The sequence below is a fragment of the Enhydra lutris genome, unplaced genomic scaffold (genome assembly GCF_002288905.1).
Source record: "Enhydra lutris kenyoni isolate GAN:26980312 unplaced genomic scaffold, ASM228890v2 scaffoldscaffold17, whole genome shotgun sequence".
Taxonomy (NCBI): Eukaryota; Metazoa; Chordata; class Mammalia; order Carnivora; family Mustelidae; genus Enhydra; species Enhydra lutris.
This window is the reverse complement of record NW_019154101.1, coordinates 16,280,540-16,296,843: the sequence shown is the minus strand read 5'-3', so window position 1 is coordinate 16,296,843 and position 16,304 is coordinate 16,280,540. Positions and strand designations below refer to the sequence as shown.

At 33.7% G+C, this 16,304-nt stretch overlaps 1 protein-coding gene across 1 annotated transcript in view; it reads left to right on the top strand.

Moving 5' to 3' along the window:
- Positions 1–16,304, top strand: part of LOC111147590 (TBC1 domain family member 32) — a 237,940-nt gene that overhangs the window by 79,985 nt on the left and 141,651 nt on the right. Inside the window, exons 20-21 of the mRNA XM_022503709.1 lie at positions 1,060–1,178; positions 10,611–10,727. Coding sequence (XP_022359417.1) covers positions 1,060–1,178; positions 10,611–10,727 — 236 coding nt within the window. The remainder of the gene's footprint in view (positions 1–1,059; positions 1,179–10,610; positions 10,728–16,304) is intronic.

Genomic DNA, 16,304 nt, shown 5'->3' with positions numbered 1-16,304 from the left:
TTCCATAGTAGAGGCACATTAATGGAAGCATTTGGAGACTAGATTTAACCTCAGATTTCCCTGTTGGCCAAGTCATTAATCTTCTAAGCCTCATGATATCAGTTATTTTACAGGGCAATGGAGAGAAGACGAACACTGATTGAGTTCCTATGATGTCTTAGGGTAGTATATTAGTAACTCTACATATATCATCCCATTTATACTTCATGTCAACCCTCAAATATAGCACTATTTCAATTTTCAAAAGGGGGAACTGATGCTCTAAGAAGTCAAGGGATTTGTGTAAGGACATACAACTATTAAGCTGGCAGGTTTATAATTTCAACCCTGATATTCTTGATTTCAGATTCCATATTTTTTCTTTTATATCACAGGAGCCTTTCTGCTCTGATGTTATTATGAACTTACTGATTTTATTAGATGTTCTGTCTTACACTTTTTTATGTAATTTGATTCTTCATAAAAATTTAATAATCAACCTTAATAATCACTTTCATTTAGACATATAGTATCTTACTCATGAGAATTTAAACTCTGTTGAGCCAAAGGTTGTGTGAAATTGAATTGTTTCAAGCATAAGAATTAAAAAAAAAAGTTATATTAGTATATATATTAGGATAAGGAACACACACTGTTTAAGTGCCTACCCTGCCTCCTGATAGCTCCTACACACATGCACACACACATACATACCACCTTTCAGCCGCCTTTCATTGTTGGCCCATTTGCAGAGTAAAGTATAAATCTTATTTTTCAGGAAAACATGCTCAGAAGTTATTGGCTAAGGGATAAATTGTAAGACTCAAAATTCAGTTCTCCAGGGAGATAGTGTCTCAGAATTTAGTCATTATGCAGTTTTATGACAATGAGGTATCATGAAGATATAGTGAACAGTAGGAGATACAATTTCTACCAAGTTTAGAGGTTATTTTTTACTCAAGATGTAAGTATGTGTCTGTTGTCACTGTGGACCAGTCTTGTCAGAGGGATAATTATGTCTTTCTCCATAATCTGAAGAAATAGTATACTGTAAATATGATGTAAAATAATTCTTCTTAGGATTTATTAATGCACTTATAACTGAATTATGGGCCAATCTGGAATGTGGAAGAGATGATGTTAGAGTAACCCATCCTAGATCTACTCCAGTGGATCCTGTTGACCGGAGCTGTCAAAAGGTAGGGAATGATCTGGGTATCTCTCTCAGAAATTACTTCATCCTGACTTTATATATATTCAGTTACAACCAGCAGCTTCTCCTAACTTTCTTTTATCTCCTTTGTTTCAGTTCTAATTTTTTTTTGTTTTCAAAATGAGTGGTTAGAACTACTAGTGTTTAATGGGAATTGTTTTTTGTAAGAATGTTTTCCTTTCACATTGTTTTTACTGTAATTTTTCTCTAATAAAGAGTAAGACACAGCAGACATTATGAAAAACAACCTCACTCGCCCTACCAAAACCCTAAAACAAAAACCACTCAACCAAAGGGGGAAAAAAAAAAAAAAGAGGAAGCTTTTGCCCTTTGGTTTAAATCTAATAGAAAATTGTCATTTAGAGTAATGTGCCAAAAAAAGAGAAATTCTAAAGTACCTGTACAATGTTCTATTATAATTCAATGGCTTTTATGTATTTGACATGTTTCCCAAATTTCACCAAAGCTAAATGACTTGAGAATTCCTAACTTTGACTTTATGGCAGCCTGGGAAGGTTTTAAAGGAAATGTCATAAAATTATTTTAAAAAATGAAATTCTGTTTTCTGTAATGCTAGGCTACTTCCCTCCAGTAGTAGACACAAACTCTGGAAAAGTGACTTAAAAAAGCAACAGAATGGCTAAAAAGAGAGCCCCCCCTCAAAAAAAAAGGAGGGGAGTCAGTGTGCAGATGAATAGATTGGACTGCTTGAGATTCTGGATTTAATAGACTTTTGCCTGAGGGCAAGTATCCACAGGGATATCCATATTCTAACAAGTTTGAAAAATCAAAAGAGAAGAGTTTTAGGGCTACACAGCAGCTGGAACATGGAAGGAAGTCTCTGGGAAGGAGAGAAGTACATAGGGGGCACTTAAATTTTGTTTACATACCATCCAAATATAAGACTCTCCCCTGAACTTGGACTCAAGAGATACCAGATGTTCTTACCACAAAGGTCAGAGTTTAGAGCTTAAATTTGCCCTGTTAAACTGTTAAGTTAATTAACAGCATTGTGGAATATATCTTTCATAATATATTGGATGTAGTCCATAATTACTGGACATATGGAGAATAAGAGAAATGTGATTCAAACCCAGAAAAAGGCAACTAATAGAGATTGAGTTGGAATTATCTACAAGAATTTTGAAGTTGTTGTTATAAGTAGCATGCAAAGGAAAATATGCTTGTAATGAGTAAAGAAACTGGAAATTGTGGTAGAGAAATAGAAACCATTTAAAAGAACCAGATGGAAATTCTAGAACTAAACATCTTATCTGAAATAATTTTCTAGATGAGCTTAATAGAATATTTAAATATGACAGAATAACTAGTCCATGAACTTGAGATAGATCAAGAGAAATTATATAATCTGAAGAGCAGAGAGAAAAACTAAGGAATGCTTCTGTGATTTGTGAGACCTGTATCAAAAGGTTTAATACATTTGATTGGTATATTGAAGAGAAAGAGAATGGGACAGAAAGATATTAAACAGAAGCTGAATTTCCAAATATCTTGAAAAATGTAAACTTATAGATCAAGAATCTTAGTGAATCCCAAGGAAGAGTATGCAAAGAATGAAAATGCAAAGGAAACCACAGTAAGGCTCATTATAGACATACAAACTGCTGAAAACTAAAGATAAAAAGAAAATCTGGGAAGAAACTATAGAAAATCATATACACAAGGGAATAGCAGTAAAGTGTGCCATTAGAAACTGCAGTGTGTCTGATTAGAAACTGCAGAGGCCAGGAGATAATAACATATCTTTAATGTGCTGAAAGGGGGGAAGCCCAGTCCACCTAGAATTCTGTATCCAGCAAAAATACTCAAGGATAAAAGAAAAATAAACTTCAAAGGCTAAGAAAATATTTTCCAGCAGACCTGCATTTTATTTAACACTAAAAGAATTTCTTCAGGTTGAAGGACAATGATACCCGATGGATATTTGGATTTTCAGACTGAAAAGAAATTTCAAGTAGGTGAGTGAGTATAAAAAAGCCTGTTGGGGCACTTAGGTGGCTTAGTCTGTTAAGCATTTGCCTTGATTTTGGCTTAGGTGCATGAAATCTGAGCCTTCTGTCAAGTCCCCCCTAAGTGTGGTATCTGCTTGGGATTCTGTCTCTTCCTCTCTTCCTCTCCCTTCCACTCCCTTTGCCTCTCCCTTTACCCCTTGCTCACCTGTGTTCGTGTGTGCACTCTCTCTCTCTCAAATAAAATCTTTTTTTTTTTTTTTAAAGATTTTATTTATTTATTTGACAGAGATCACAAATAGGCAGAGAGGCAGGCAGAGAGAGAGGAGGAAGCAGACTCCCTGCTGAGCAGAGAGCCCGATGTGGGACTCGATCCCAGGGTCCTGGGATCATGACCTGAGCTGAAGGCAGAGGCTTTAACCCACTGAGCTACCCAGGCGCCCCTAAATAAATAAAATCTTAAAAAAACAAACATGTTTTTCTCTTAATTCATAAGACTGTTTACAAGAAAACTATGACAATAATGGGATTTATTTTATACTTAGAGTTAATATATATGACAGGTCTACCACACAGGATAAGCAAGTGGTATTAATGGTATACAAATCTATGTGGTTTCATGATTCTTAAATTTTACATGAAGTGGAACAACATTAATTTTAATCCCTAAAAAAATATTCTTTTTCTCTTATAAGTTTGGGATTTTATTTAACGAATTTGACTTTGCATTAGAAATGTCAGTATAAACTAATGTTAATTTCTATTAAAAAATGTATGCTCCTCTAAGCTACTGACTGAATTATCTAGAAACAACTCATAGCAAACATTCTTAGTGCCCAGCTTATAATTCTAAATATTATTCCCTAGAAAATTGGGATTTAATTTTACTTTTGGGATTTAATTTTGCTGTCTTTTAAATTGTAGAAAACAATAATGTGTCCTCAGTATATGAGGTACACTAAATTTATTTCCAGTCCACCCTCCTCTTACTTCTCTATTAGCTGTGCTTTGGAATATGATAGACAATAGTACCATATGGCTATATAAACCTATTTAAAATCGAAGTTAAAAATGTAGTCCCTCAAGTACATTTAATCATATCTTAAGTGTTCAGTAGCCACATGCAACTAGTGACTGTTGCATAGTTCAATTAATATAACATTTCCAACACCACAGAGAGGTCTATTGGATAGCTGACCTGGAAAAACCACTAAGTAAATGCAAAAGATATAGCTAAAATAAAATTCTAAAAATAATCCCAAAACACAGAAAGGGACAGAAAAGGGATGGGAAAAAAGAAAATAAATGGGAAATTGTAGCCCTAATCAATAATTGCATTACATGTAAGAGACTAAAGATTTTCAGAATAAGACCCAAATAATATGCTGTCTCTAAGAAATTCACTTTAAAGAAAAAGACACTGGTAAGTTGAAAGTCAATGAATAGAAAAAACAGAGGAAAAATATACATTAGAAGACTTGCAGTAGCAGTATTTAATGTCAGAGACATAGAAAATGAAGTAATGTTGGATTAAGAAACATTTGAACATAATCTGGTCAATATATCAGGAAGATATAACAACCATAAGTTAGTTATGGTCCTAGAAATGAGATTCAAAATATATGAAGTATTAAAATAGCTTAAGGAAGAAATAGGCAACTGTATAGTAACAGTTGAAGATATTAACATTCCTCTTTTAGCAATTGATGTAACATCTTTCAGTCTGTTCTCAGGTACATGATATGAATATCACTAGTCATCATTTGATCTAATTGTTCTTTATAGGATACTATATTCAGTGACTGCAGAACACATATTCTTTTCAAGAGCACTCAGCATGCTTACCAAGAGGTTTGCTGGGCTAGAGTGTTAAGTCTGCCTAAATTTAAAATGATTGGAATAATACAAAGTGTGTTCTGACACCACAGTGAATTTAAGTATCACAAGCTAGAAACTGCAAAATCTGAAATATTTGAAAATACACTTCTAAATTACACACAGCTCAAAGAAGTCATAAGGGAAATGAAATATTTTAAAGCAGAAAATAAAAATAAAATAGAAAATTTGCAAATGTATCTGAAGTAGTTCTAAGAGGAATATTTAACTGTAATATTTATATTAGAAATATCTAAAATTAATGAGTCGGGTTCTCACTCTAAGAAACTGGAAAAAGAACAGATTATACCCAAAGAACATGGAAGAAGGGAAATAATAAAGCAGAAATCAGTGAAACAGAAAAAAGACAAACAAGAAAAGTAACAAAACCAAAATTTGGTACTTGCAAATGATTATTAAAAATAATAAACTCCTGGCTAGAGTCATCAAGAAAATGAGGGACCCAAAATTAATCAAGAATGAAAGAAGAGTTTCACTGAAGATCCCATAGTTAGGGGAATAATGAAGGAATATTACAATCAGCTTTATGCTCTAAATTAAACAACTAAGATAAAAATGACAAACTTCTTAAATATGCTTACCAAACTGACCCAGTATAAAACAGAAAATCTGAGTAGCTATGTTTCTGTTAAAGAAATCAAATTATTGGGACGCCTGGGTGGCTCAGTTGGTTAAGCGGCTGCCTTTGGCTCAGGTCATGATCCCAGCGTCCTGGGATCGAGTCCCACATCGGGCGCCTTGCTCATCAGGGAGCCTGCTTCTCCCTCTGCCTCTGCCTGCCATTCTGTCTGCCTGTGCTTGCTCTCTCTTCCTCTCTCTCTCTCTGACAAATAAATAAATAAAATCTTTAAAAAAAAAAAAAGAAATCAAATTATTAAAAAACTTACCATAGAGAGCCACGTGATTTCAGTGGTGAATTCTATGAAACTGTTACAGGAGAAAGAACACCAATCTCACACAAGTTTTTTCACAAAACAGAGGTTGAAGAATCAATTTCTAACTTATACGAGGAGGCCAGCATAATATTGATGTGGATGAGAAAAAACTGTTACAAAAAAAAAAAAAAGACAAATTGGAGTATAGACTTAAATATTTAACAAAATATTATCGAATTGCATATAGTAATATAGAAAAGGATCCATCATTTTTTATGATCAAGTGGGGTTTATCCCAGGCAACAGACAGTTGGTTTCTTATTCTAAAATGGGACGATAATTCACTATAATAATAGAATAAAGAAGACTCATATGATGATTTCAGTAAACGTGGACACATCATTTGGCAAAGTTTAATGCCCATATTTGATAAAAACTCAGCAGATTTCTTTCAATCTGATACATACTATCTATCAAAAACGTGAATCTCATATTTAATGTGAAATATTGGACCTAAAATCTGCTTACTCTTACCAATTTAGCATTGTATTAGATCTTAGTGTGATAAGACAAGGAAAAAAAAAGGCATACAGACTAGAAAGATGTAAAACTATTTAAAATGGTTTGATTATCTTATCTCAAATTTGCCTTTTTAAATCAATTTCTGATTTCTCTATTAGACACTTAAAAATACATTTTTGGTGTAATAAGTGTAGTTGATATCTCATTCTTAGAACTCTGAATCTTAATTTCTTTTTTCCCAGTATTGTCTACCCTCATAACTGTTTTCCTTCATAGCTTTCTATCTATAAGGTAAAATGAAATTTTCATTACTTTTCTGGAAAACCTTTGTTTTTTTTTCCCTAAAGGATAAAGTTAGTGCTCATTAACATAGTACATCTCCTGCCTACCTGCCTGCTACTTTGCAGTCACAGCTCTTATCACCTCTTGCTTTGCTGTGTAATGTGATCCTCCCAATGTCCTTCCATCCCTCTCCATAGTATGGTACCATCAGGTAATTTAGAGAACCATTTTATTTTTAATTTTTTAAAGATTATTTATTTATTTATTTGACAGAGCATAAGTAAGCAGAGTAGCAGGCAGAGGGAGAGGGAGAAGCATGTGGGCCTGGATCCCAGGACCCTGGGATCATGACCGGAGCCAAAGGCAGATGCTTAACTGACTGAGCCACCCAGGCTTCCCTGGAGAACCATTTTAAAGGCTCTAATAGTGTATTTGTCCTCTGTTACTGTGTGAGTCCTTGAGGGCAGGTACCATTCCTTTATTCATTCATATTTTTATTTTTAGCATCTGGCATAATTGCCAATAAGAAGCTGGTGTTAAAATATTTTGATTTAATAAGTGAATGGGTGATCATTTTCAACCTGAAGGAGTTTTATTTCATAAAAAAGTGTTTGATCTTGGATAATTTTAAAATGGTTTAGTCTCAAAATATATCAAATATTTAACCTTTAATTAGTTTCCTTACTATTTACAAAGCCTTATTTTCTTCAAGTCATGGAAGTAAAATGTTTTGTGCTAATATAAATTTTAGGATAATTAATGTTTGATATTAGCAACATCTTATGATGTTTTTATGGGAACTCATGATTATGTTATAAATATTTTCTTAAATTCTGCAAGTGTTTATTAAGACATCACAATTTTGCAGTATGCTAATGTTTTTAAAAAATGCTCATTGTATGAAAAATGCTTTTTTTCTTCTAGAAACAAGTTGCTGAAATTTTCCCATGTTTCTTTAAAATTGTTTAGTTTGTTCAAATATAATTACAAAATTATTTTTACCTTATGTTCTATATAATTAGAGTATCATATCAGAAGTAATCATGATTCTATGTGGTCTGAATGGTTTTATTTCTTAGATGAAAGGAGGAAGTTTCATGTTTACCTATGGAATTCCTCATGTGCAAATAATACAGAAACTCTCAGTATAGTATTGATATGTGATTTGTAAAGACCATTTACCTTTTTTTTTTTTAAAGATTTTATTTATTTATTTGATAGAGATCATAAGTAGGCAGAGAGGCAGGCAGAGAGAGAGAGGGGAAAGCAGGTTCCCCACAGAGCAGAGAGCCTGATGCGGGGCTCGATCCCAGGACCCTGGGGTCATGACCCGAGCCAAAGGCAGAGGCTTTAACTCTCTGAGCCACCCAGGCGTCCCTAAAGACCATATACCTTGATGGACAGTGTCAGATGTTAAGATGAACATTTATTAAGTTTCCTGTAATCCGTCATGGCTACAGTAGATGGGAATGATATTTTAAATAAGACATTTATAACTCTAAATATTGGGTTAATATTAACATTTATAAAATATTTCCATGTTTAAAGCATTTTCTTTTTTTTTAACTTATTTTTTCATAAACTAGATGAATAATACAAATATGGGATCTATCTTAATCATTTTTGTGGTAAACACCTTGATGATTAGTGAATTTTTCCTAGGTGGTTTTGTAGGTGGCCATAAACTTTGTAGTTTCCCTGCAGTTCATTTTATGTATAATTAATTGACACATTCCTTAAACATCCTTTTATTGCTACCACTTTTTGTTTTTTCTCTATAGTGAACAGTTTTTGCAAAGTGTTCTTTAGATAAGCATTCAGTAAGTGGTAACTAGGTTATTAAGTTTAGTTATTCTACTTTATAGCTTTATTGCTATACAAATGATACTAGGTTTAAATCAGTAGTATATAGATTATTTCCTTAGAAATACTTTGAAATTCCATCTTCATTTTGTGGAATATTCATGGGAAGAAAAGGAAGCTTTTAAAGAGTTCATTTTTCTACAGCAATATTTGTTAAGACCCACTGTGTTAAATATATTCACTATAACCACTGTTATTTGTTAAGGAATATTTCATTTGGCATAATAGTGGTGGAGGTGGGGGCAAGATGAACTGAACCTTCCAAGTCCTCAAACAAAGACTGTGTAGCATAGGTGCCTTGTTAAATAGCATTTGATTATGCTGGGATCTATAATGAGAAACCTAGCCTGAAAATAAGAAAATATTGATTAGTTCTGCTACCAGCTATCTGATTGCGTGTTTTTGGCCAAGTTGCTTAATTTCTTTGGTCCTTACGTTTTTTCATCTATTATGTGAGAGATCGAATTAACTTCTTTTAAATTTTCTCATGTTCTGATTATAGTGAAAATTCTTGATTTGATTCTCAAATTTTCTGAATCCAGTGAAGAACTTTTAAAATGGCAGGCAGAAAACTTAATACTATTGTTACAAACAAGTACAGTTAATACAATACAAATGAAACATACAAGTATTGGCAGGATACAGGGTTTCTAGAGGTGAATAGAGTTCAGTAGAAAGCCTTCTAGAAAAAATGTGGCAAGCTTATGAAGTGGGATAATGAGTAAGTGGGAGGGCTGGAGGAATATGTTGTTAGGATAAAAAGGTTTGCATATGTGGCAGTCATTTATTTGAAGGAGACCACAGGCATTCAATTGACTGAAGTAGTAACTTCCTGCTGAGGAATAATGGAAAATAAGGCTTTTGACACTGTGAAGCTGAGAAAGGTGTCAATTAGTAAAGTGCCTGAAAGTCATGCTAAGTTAAGCTTCTTGTGATGGGCAACCACTGCATGCTTTTGTGTAGGGGATCCAAAGAATGAACTGTGCCTGAGAAAAATAATTCAGGTTGCTTTTAGTAAAATGAAATGAGAGTAAGAGCTTAAAACTTCATGGAGAGATTAACTTGTTAAGATTACACCAGAAAATGAGCTGGTTTTGATAGGAAAAGCCAGGGCTTTTAAAAATTAACTATAGGGGGTCACCTGGGGGGCTCAGTTGGTTAAGAGGCTGCCTTTGGCATGGATCATGGTCCCAAGGTCCTAGAATCGAGTCCCTCATTCAGCTCCCTGTTCTGTGGAGAGCCTGCTTCTCCTCCCCCTTCTTCTGCCTGCTGCTCTGCCTACTTGCGTTCTCTCTCTGACAAATAAATAAATAAAATATTTTTAAAAAAATGAACTATAGGGGTGCCTGAGTGGCTCATTCATTAAGCGACTCCTAGGATCCTGCGATCCAGCTCCAAGACCCACATCGGGCTCCCTGCTCTATAGGAACCCTGGTTATCCCTCTCCCACTCCCCCTGCTTATCCCTCTCCCACTCCCTTTGCTTGTGTTCCCTCTCTCGCTGTGTCTTTCTGTCAAATAAATAAAATCTTTTAAAAAATTAAATTAACTATAGTATTTAGGTTAGTTGGATTTCCAGTGAATGTAGTTAAAGGATAAAGAAAGCCTTGTGGCCTGAGTGCAAGAATATTTAGAATTTATTATCTTGCTCCAGAGCCCCACAGTGTTACTCTCTTGTATTTCTTATGCATCAGTTATAATAATGCAAATAATAGAAGGATGGGTCATTTCATTTTTTCCCCTCAAAACCAAACTTCTCAAGAAATACAAGATATTTTAAAACATTTTCCAACTCCTATATATTCTGTTACAATTGTTAATGCATTATGAGCACATATTGCTGATGTTAGCTATTTGGTACTTAGCAGGTATATATTTTACATTTATGTGGATTAATTAGGCTTATTTAAAAAATTAGCCCTCATAGTCGTACTCCTATAAAACTATATCATGGATGTGGTTGAAAAAATGCACCATTTAAATGACAGTGTTTTCTTTCTTCCCTGCCTAGTCTTTTTTAGGATTGGTGAACTTGTTACCTTATCCTGCTGTTTATGAGCTGGTAGGCAATCAAGATCTTCCTAATAAAGCAGAATATTCTCTTCGTGAAGTCCCAACGTGTGTTATTGTAAGTCATTTTTTAAATATCTTTACCTTTTATAAATGATACTTGAGATTTATAGTACAGTGCAGTTTGACAGAAAAAAGGAACATTATTTAATGGTGTTTAAAGGCTGATTTGATTTATTTACCCATGGAATATAAGCTCCGAATTATCTGTGCATGGAATTTTTGATCCAGGTCACCTTAAAGTTACAACACCTCTTGGAATACAAAGTTAATGCTTCCCAATCAGGAAAGAAACCTGGCATTAGCAGAAATATGTACATGAATGATTTTTAGATGGTTTATGTTATTAGTCACACCAGTGTTGCTTCTTCATTGGCTAGGATAATTAGGATTAAGCTATATCCAAGGAGTCCAATGTATTTTCTGCTTGTATTTTAATGAACTACATATTACTGCCCCATGAGGGCAGTATATACATATTTTTTTGAGACTTTTTTCTATTCATACTCCCAAATGGGTAACTTGTTTTAATCATTTAGAGATATTTAGTTCCTCATCTTTGGTAAGTTTATGAATTAAATACACAAAATATGTGTTTATGCATTCATAAAGAATTATTTAATTCTGAATCAAATAAGATAATGTATATTTATGCATTCATAAAGAATTATTTAATTAACACTGAAATTCTATTTACCATTCTTATTTTCTGGTCACTTTGACTTGTGTGTAATTGTTTTTTCTATAGTTTTGCTTATTTGAATACTTTAAATTCTTGTTAATCCTAAACATTTTAATTTTTTTTAAACTTTCTCTACTTTGTAAATTTTTTGATAATTTTATGAATGAGATATAAAGATAGGTACTTCTAATGTTGAATTTTTAATTTATATTCTCTTTTCTTTGAAGTGTTTCGATTTTACCTTGTGCTTACTTGCATCTTGGCATTTGTGGACTTCTCTTCCTCTGCCGCCTATCATCCAGATCGATCTCTTCCAATAGTGTAATTTTAGTTGTATACTGACAATTCTGACCTGTATTGGTCACCTGACTGTTGAATCTGTACTCAGATTTATACCAGATAATGGACATCTGGAATACTTACGAGCATCTCAGTCTTACCACTTCTAGAACTGAATATAATTTTTTTTTCTACAGTTCCATTTCCCGTTTTCTTATCTCAGCATATGGCACCATCATCCACACAGTTGAGTGAGCTAGAAACCTGGAAGTCATTGTTGACTTCTCTTTCTGTATATGCAGTTAATCACCATGTATAGATTTTTGCCTCCCTAATAACCACATCTTGTTTACTTTTTTATTTCTATTAAAAACATCTTAGCTCAGACTGTCATTTGTTGTCTAGATTATGTCAGTGAGATCCTAACTGCTTTTTTTCCTAGTTCAACCTATAATTTATCCTCATGCTGATTTATTCTCAGAGTGGTCCTTTAGAAATGAAAACCAGATGCAGTAATTCTATTTAAAATATTTTCTGATCTCCCTTTGCCTCCATGTGTAGCCATGTTCCTTTGCATGACAGCTTCTCCTTGTTTTTCAAAGCCTTTTTTTTTTTTTGGTCTCTTTTCACCTTCCACTCTCTGACTTCCAGGGTAATCAGACAAGTTTCTTCCATTCTCTAGGATCTGGAAGCTATCTAACCTTGCCTTTTGGCTCGATAATAGTATCTCCTCATTTTTCATGCCTTACTCTTTCTGTGAGGTCATCTCATAGGTCACATTATTGTATAATTACTTTTGCATTTGTCTCTCCTAATGAACTGTAAAATCCATGAGGAGAGGAACTATATTTTACCTTTGGCCAAAAATGTCTCACTAGTTGTTTTGTTTTTCTTTTGCTACTGTGAGCATGGTAGGTTCTCAGTAACTTCATTGTTTTATTAATCATTTGTTAGGCCCTAAATGATTTTGGCTCTTCTTAGGCTTTATTCAAAAGAATATAAATTCAGTATCTTTCTGTTTTCTTTGGGAGTCCTGTAGCAGGAACCCTAGGAAGTTAAACTGAGGAACTGTGTGTGTGCATGTGCATATGTGTTTGTACATGTATTTACACAAATTCATGGGTGGACTTTCTTTTGTGGATACTTTCAAACTTTCATTTAAAATGGTCTAATGAACTCCCATATACCCAACACTAAACTTTAGCTTTTATCAACATTCTGTCGGTATTCTTCCCTCTATTCCATTACTCTTATACAGTTTCCTCCCCTTTACTCCTGCATTTTTTTTTTTTTTTCTGGAGAATTATAAAGCACATTTTAGGCATAATGCCACTTTATCTGAATAATTTAGTGAATAAATTTACTATGCATCTCTAACTAATAAGGACCCCTGGGTTTTGTTTTTGCTTTTGTTTGAATTACCTCCTTGTAAATATCTGTGGCTTTAATCATATCTGAAATATTGGCTATAATCCCATAAAAATTTAATATGTGGTCTATATAGAAGTTTTCTTTTTCTTAAGATGTCTTTTTTTTTTTTAATAGTTGGTTGAGTCATGATCCAAAGAAGGTCCATACGTTTCATTCAGTCATTATGTCTTTTATGTCTTTTTTCTAAAACAGTTCTTTCTTTGTTTCCGTGTCATTGATTTATTGGAAAAACTGGGTTATTTGTCCTGGGTTGCATTTATTCACTGTTTCACTAGGAGATGTGAAATGGTGATTCTAGTTCTGGCATTATTTTTGTCCTTGACTGGAATTACTTAATAATAGAAATCCTGAAAAACTTTTTTTCAGGAATGGCAGAATAAATACTTGACTATTTATAAATCCTCAGAGTAGTGAATTGGTCTAGTAATCTCACAAAAGTGATGTTTTATTATTATTATCATTATGAGCTTCTAATTTGTATGTGTATATGTTTCAATCCAGTGTGGTTAATCATTATTGCTTTTGATAATCAAGATATTCCTTGGCTATGGAGTCCTTTTCGCATGTAATTATTTCTGTTTGATATATTTCTTTCTCATGTAAGATGTTCCAGGTTCATTGTATACATTTTCTGGCTCGGTTATTTAGAAATTATAATTGTTATTTAGAAATTATAACCTAGACGCTAGAAATGTTCCTTGTTTAGGGTTGTCATTATTTCTAGCCATTTCAGTAGACAGCTAAGGAGAGCATTTTTTTTTTTTAAGAGAAATTCATCATGAGCCTATATTGTATTTTTTCTTGTATCTTTCTCTTTCACAGAAAACTTGGTTGCTAATGACATAAACAAAACTACTCACTTGCTTTTATTGTACAATGTACATACAATAGTTTCAGAATAAAATAAGATTAATGTGTGCATATTGATATTTCATTTCAGTTAGTTTTGTTCTTAGGATGTATGCCACTAGTGATTTACAATCAAAATACTGTGTTTTAAAAAGTTACTTGAAGTAAGTAAATCTCGTTCTGCCTGGTTATGCCACTAACTTGATAGATTTGTTTTAGAATGTTCTAAATTGAGAGGTTGTTTTACCTTTTGTATTAATTTTGTCTTTTCAATTATTACATGATTAATGTTCTTTTAAAATGTGTGACTCCAGGGGCACCTGGATGGCTCAGTGGGTTAAGCCTCTGCCTTCGGCTCAGGTCATGATTTCAGGGTCCTGGAATCAAGCCCCGAATTGGGCTCTCTGCTCAGCAGGAAGCCTGCTTCCCCCCCTCTCTCTGCCTGCTGCTCTGCCTACTTGTGATCTCTCTCTGTCAGAGAAATAAATAAAAATCTTAAAAAAAAAAGTGACTCCAGTATGTAACAAGGTATATTCACAGAATGTGCTTGCATATTAATCTCCCTTTGTCCTTTCTCTGAGTATGTATGTTTTGATCTTCAATATAATATCCGCTAGCTCCATGTAGTTATTTAAATTTAAATCAATGACAACGAAATAAAATTCAAAATTTCTTTACTTTAAGTACTATCCACATTTCAAGTTTTCAAGTGCCCGTTAACCGTAGGTGGGCAATGGCTACTATGTTAGCTAACACAGACGGAGAATATTTCCATCATTGCACAAAGTTCTTTTTTATAACATTCCCTTATAGCTAACACTTTTTGTTAGTTTTTGGTTTATCCTTCAACTGTTACTTTACAACTTTTACTTTAAAAAAGTATATATATTTTTTCCCTTCAGACTTAAGCAAAAGATAGTATGCTTTAAACACTGTCCTGTCTCTGCATTTTCTCTTATTTTAAAAAAAATATTTTATTTGTTTGAGAGAGAGAGAGGGCATGAGGTGGGCAGCATCTCAGGGCTCTGGGATCAGGACCTGAGATGAAGGCATACTGACTGAGCCACCCAGGCACCCCTGCATTTTTCTTTTAATTCTGTGCCTTTGAGATTACTGCACACCAGTATATAGAACTCTGCCCTTAACCCTTTTTTACAAATGGATGGTATACTGTTGTGTGGATGTGTTGTGTTTTTATTCACCAGTCATCTGTTGGAAGACACTAGATTTTTTAAGTTTTTTGGTATTATAAGTTATGCCAAATTAATAGTTTGGTTTATATTTATTGTACTTACCAGTATGCCTATATATTTTTTTCTACTGTTGTATAACAACTTGCTACAAATTTAGCATATTAAAACCACCCATTTATGAGCTCACAGTTTTGTATTTCAGAAGTCTGGCACTGTGTACCTGGATTTTCTGCTCAGAGTATTATAAGCCGAAATCAAGATGTTGTGTAGGCTAAGTGCTTATCAGGAGGTCCTGGGGAAAACTGCATTTCCAAATTAATTCTGGGTAGAATTCAGTTTCTTAGGTTGTAGGACTAAAGTGCCTGGCTTTCTGGGGGCTGTCAGCCAAAAGAGTTGCTCCTGGGGCTTTGTCCTGTGGCCCCCTCCATTTCAAATGTGAACAACCTCCCTCCTATCAAATCCCTTTCACGCTGTTCTTCTGTGAACAGCCCAAGAAAATTCTTTTCTTTTAAATGGCTCTTGGAGTGATATCAGAGCCACTCAGATAATCTATTTTAAAATCAATTATGGACTTCCGCAAAAATCTCTTCATAGCAATACATGCATTAGTGTTTAAGGCCTGAGAATCTTGAGGCCTCTTAAATTCTGCCTACTATAAGTATATTTGGGCTAGATTTCTAGAAGTGGGATTGCTGGGTTGAAAGGTAAATTCATATGTAATTTTAGTATATATCGCTAGATTTCTATCCACAAGGAGTAATCGTTCTGCTTTCCCATAAATGAGATATAATAGTTGCTGTTTTCTAACAATCTCATTAAGTTGTTTATGTGATCAGAGATGTAGATATCTGACCGGAGGAAAGTGTTAATGTATGTTTTTCTTGTGAATAGCACATTTTTTTCTTATGCTTAATGGCCATTGATGACTTCTCAATGGTGTTTCAATTTATTTTTAATAATTTTCTATTTTCTTTTTCTTAGTTTTGAGGAATTCTTTATATTTTAGGGATATTAGACCTTAACTTCTCATGATTTCATATCAGGTATCTACCAAAACTCTAGGTCCTGCAAACAACTCTCAAGTTGTACTTTAGTAAGTTAAAGGTCAATAACAAAATATTCTGTTTTCTAATATTTCTAATATTTCTAATATGTCTTCTAACACATACAATCTTTGATTGCTCTCCAGCCCCTTTCACTT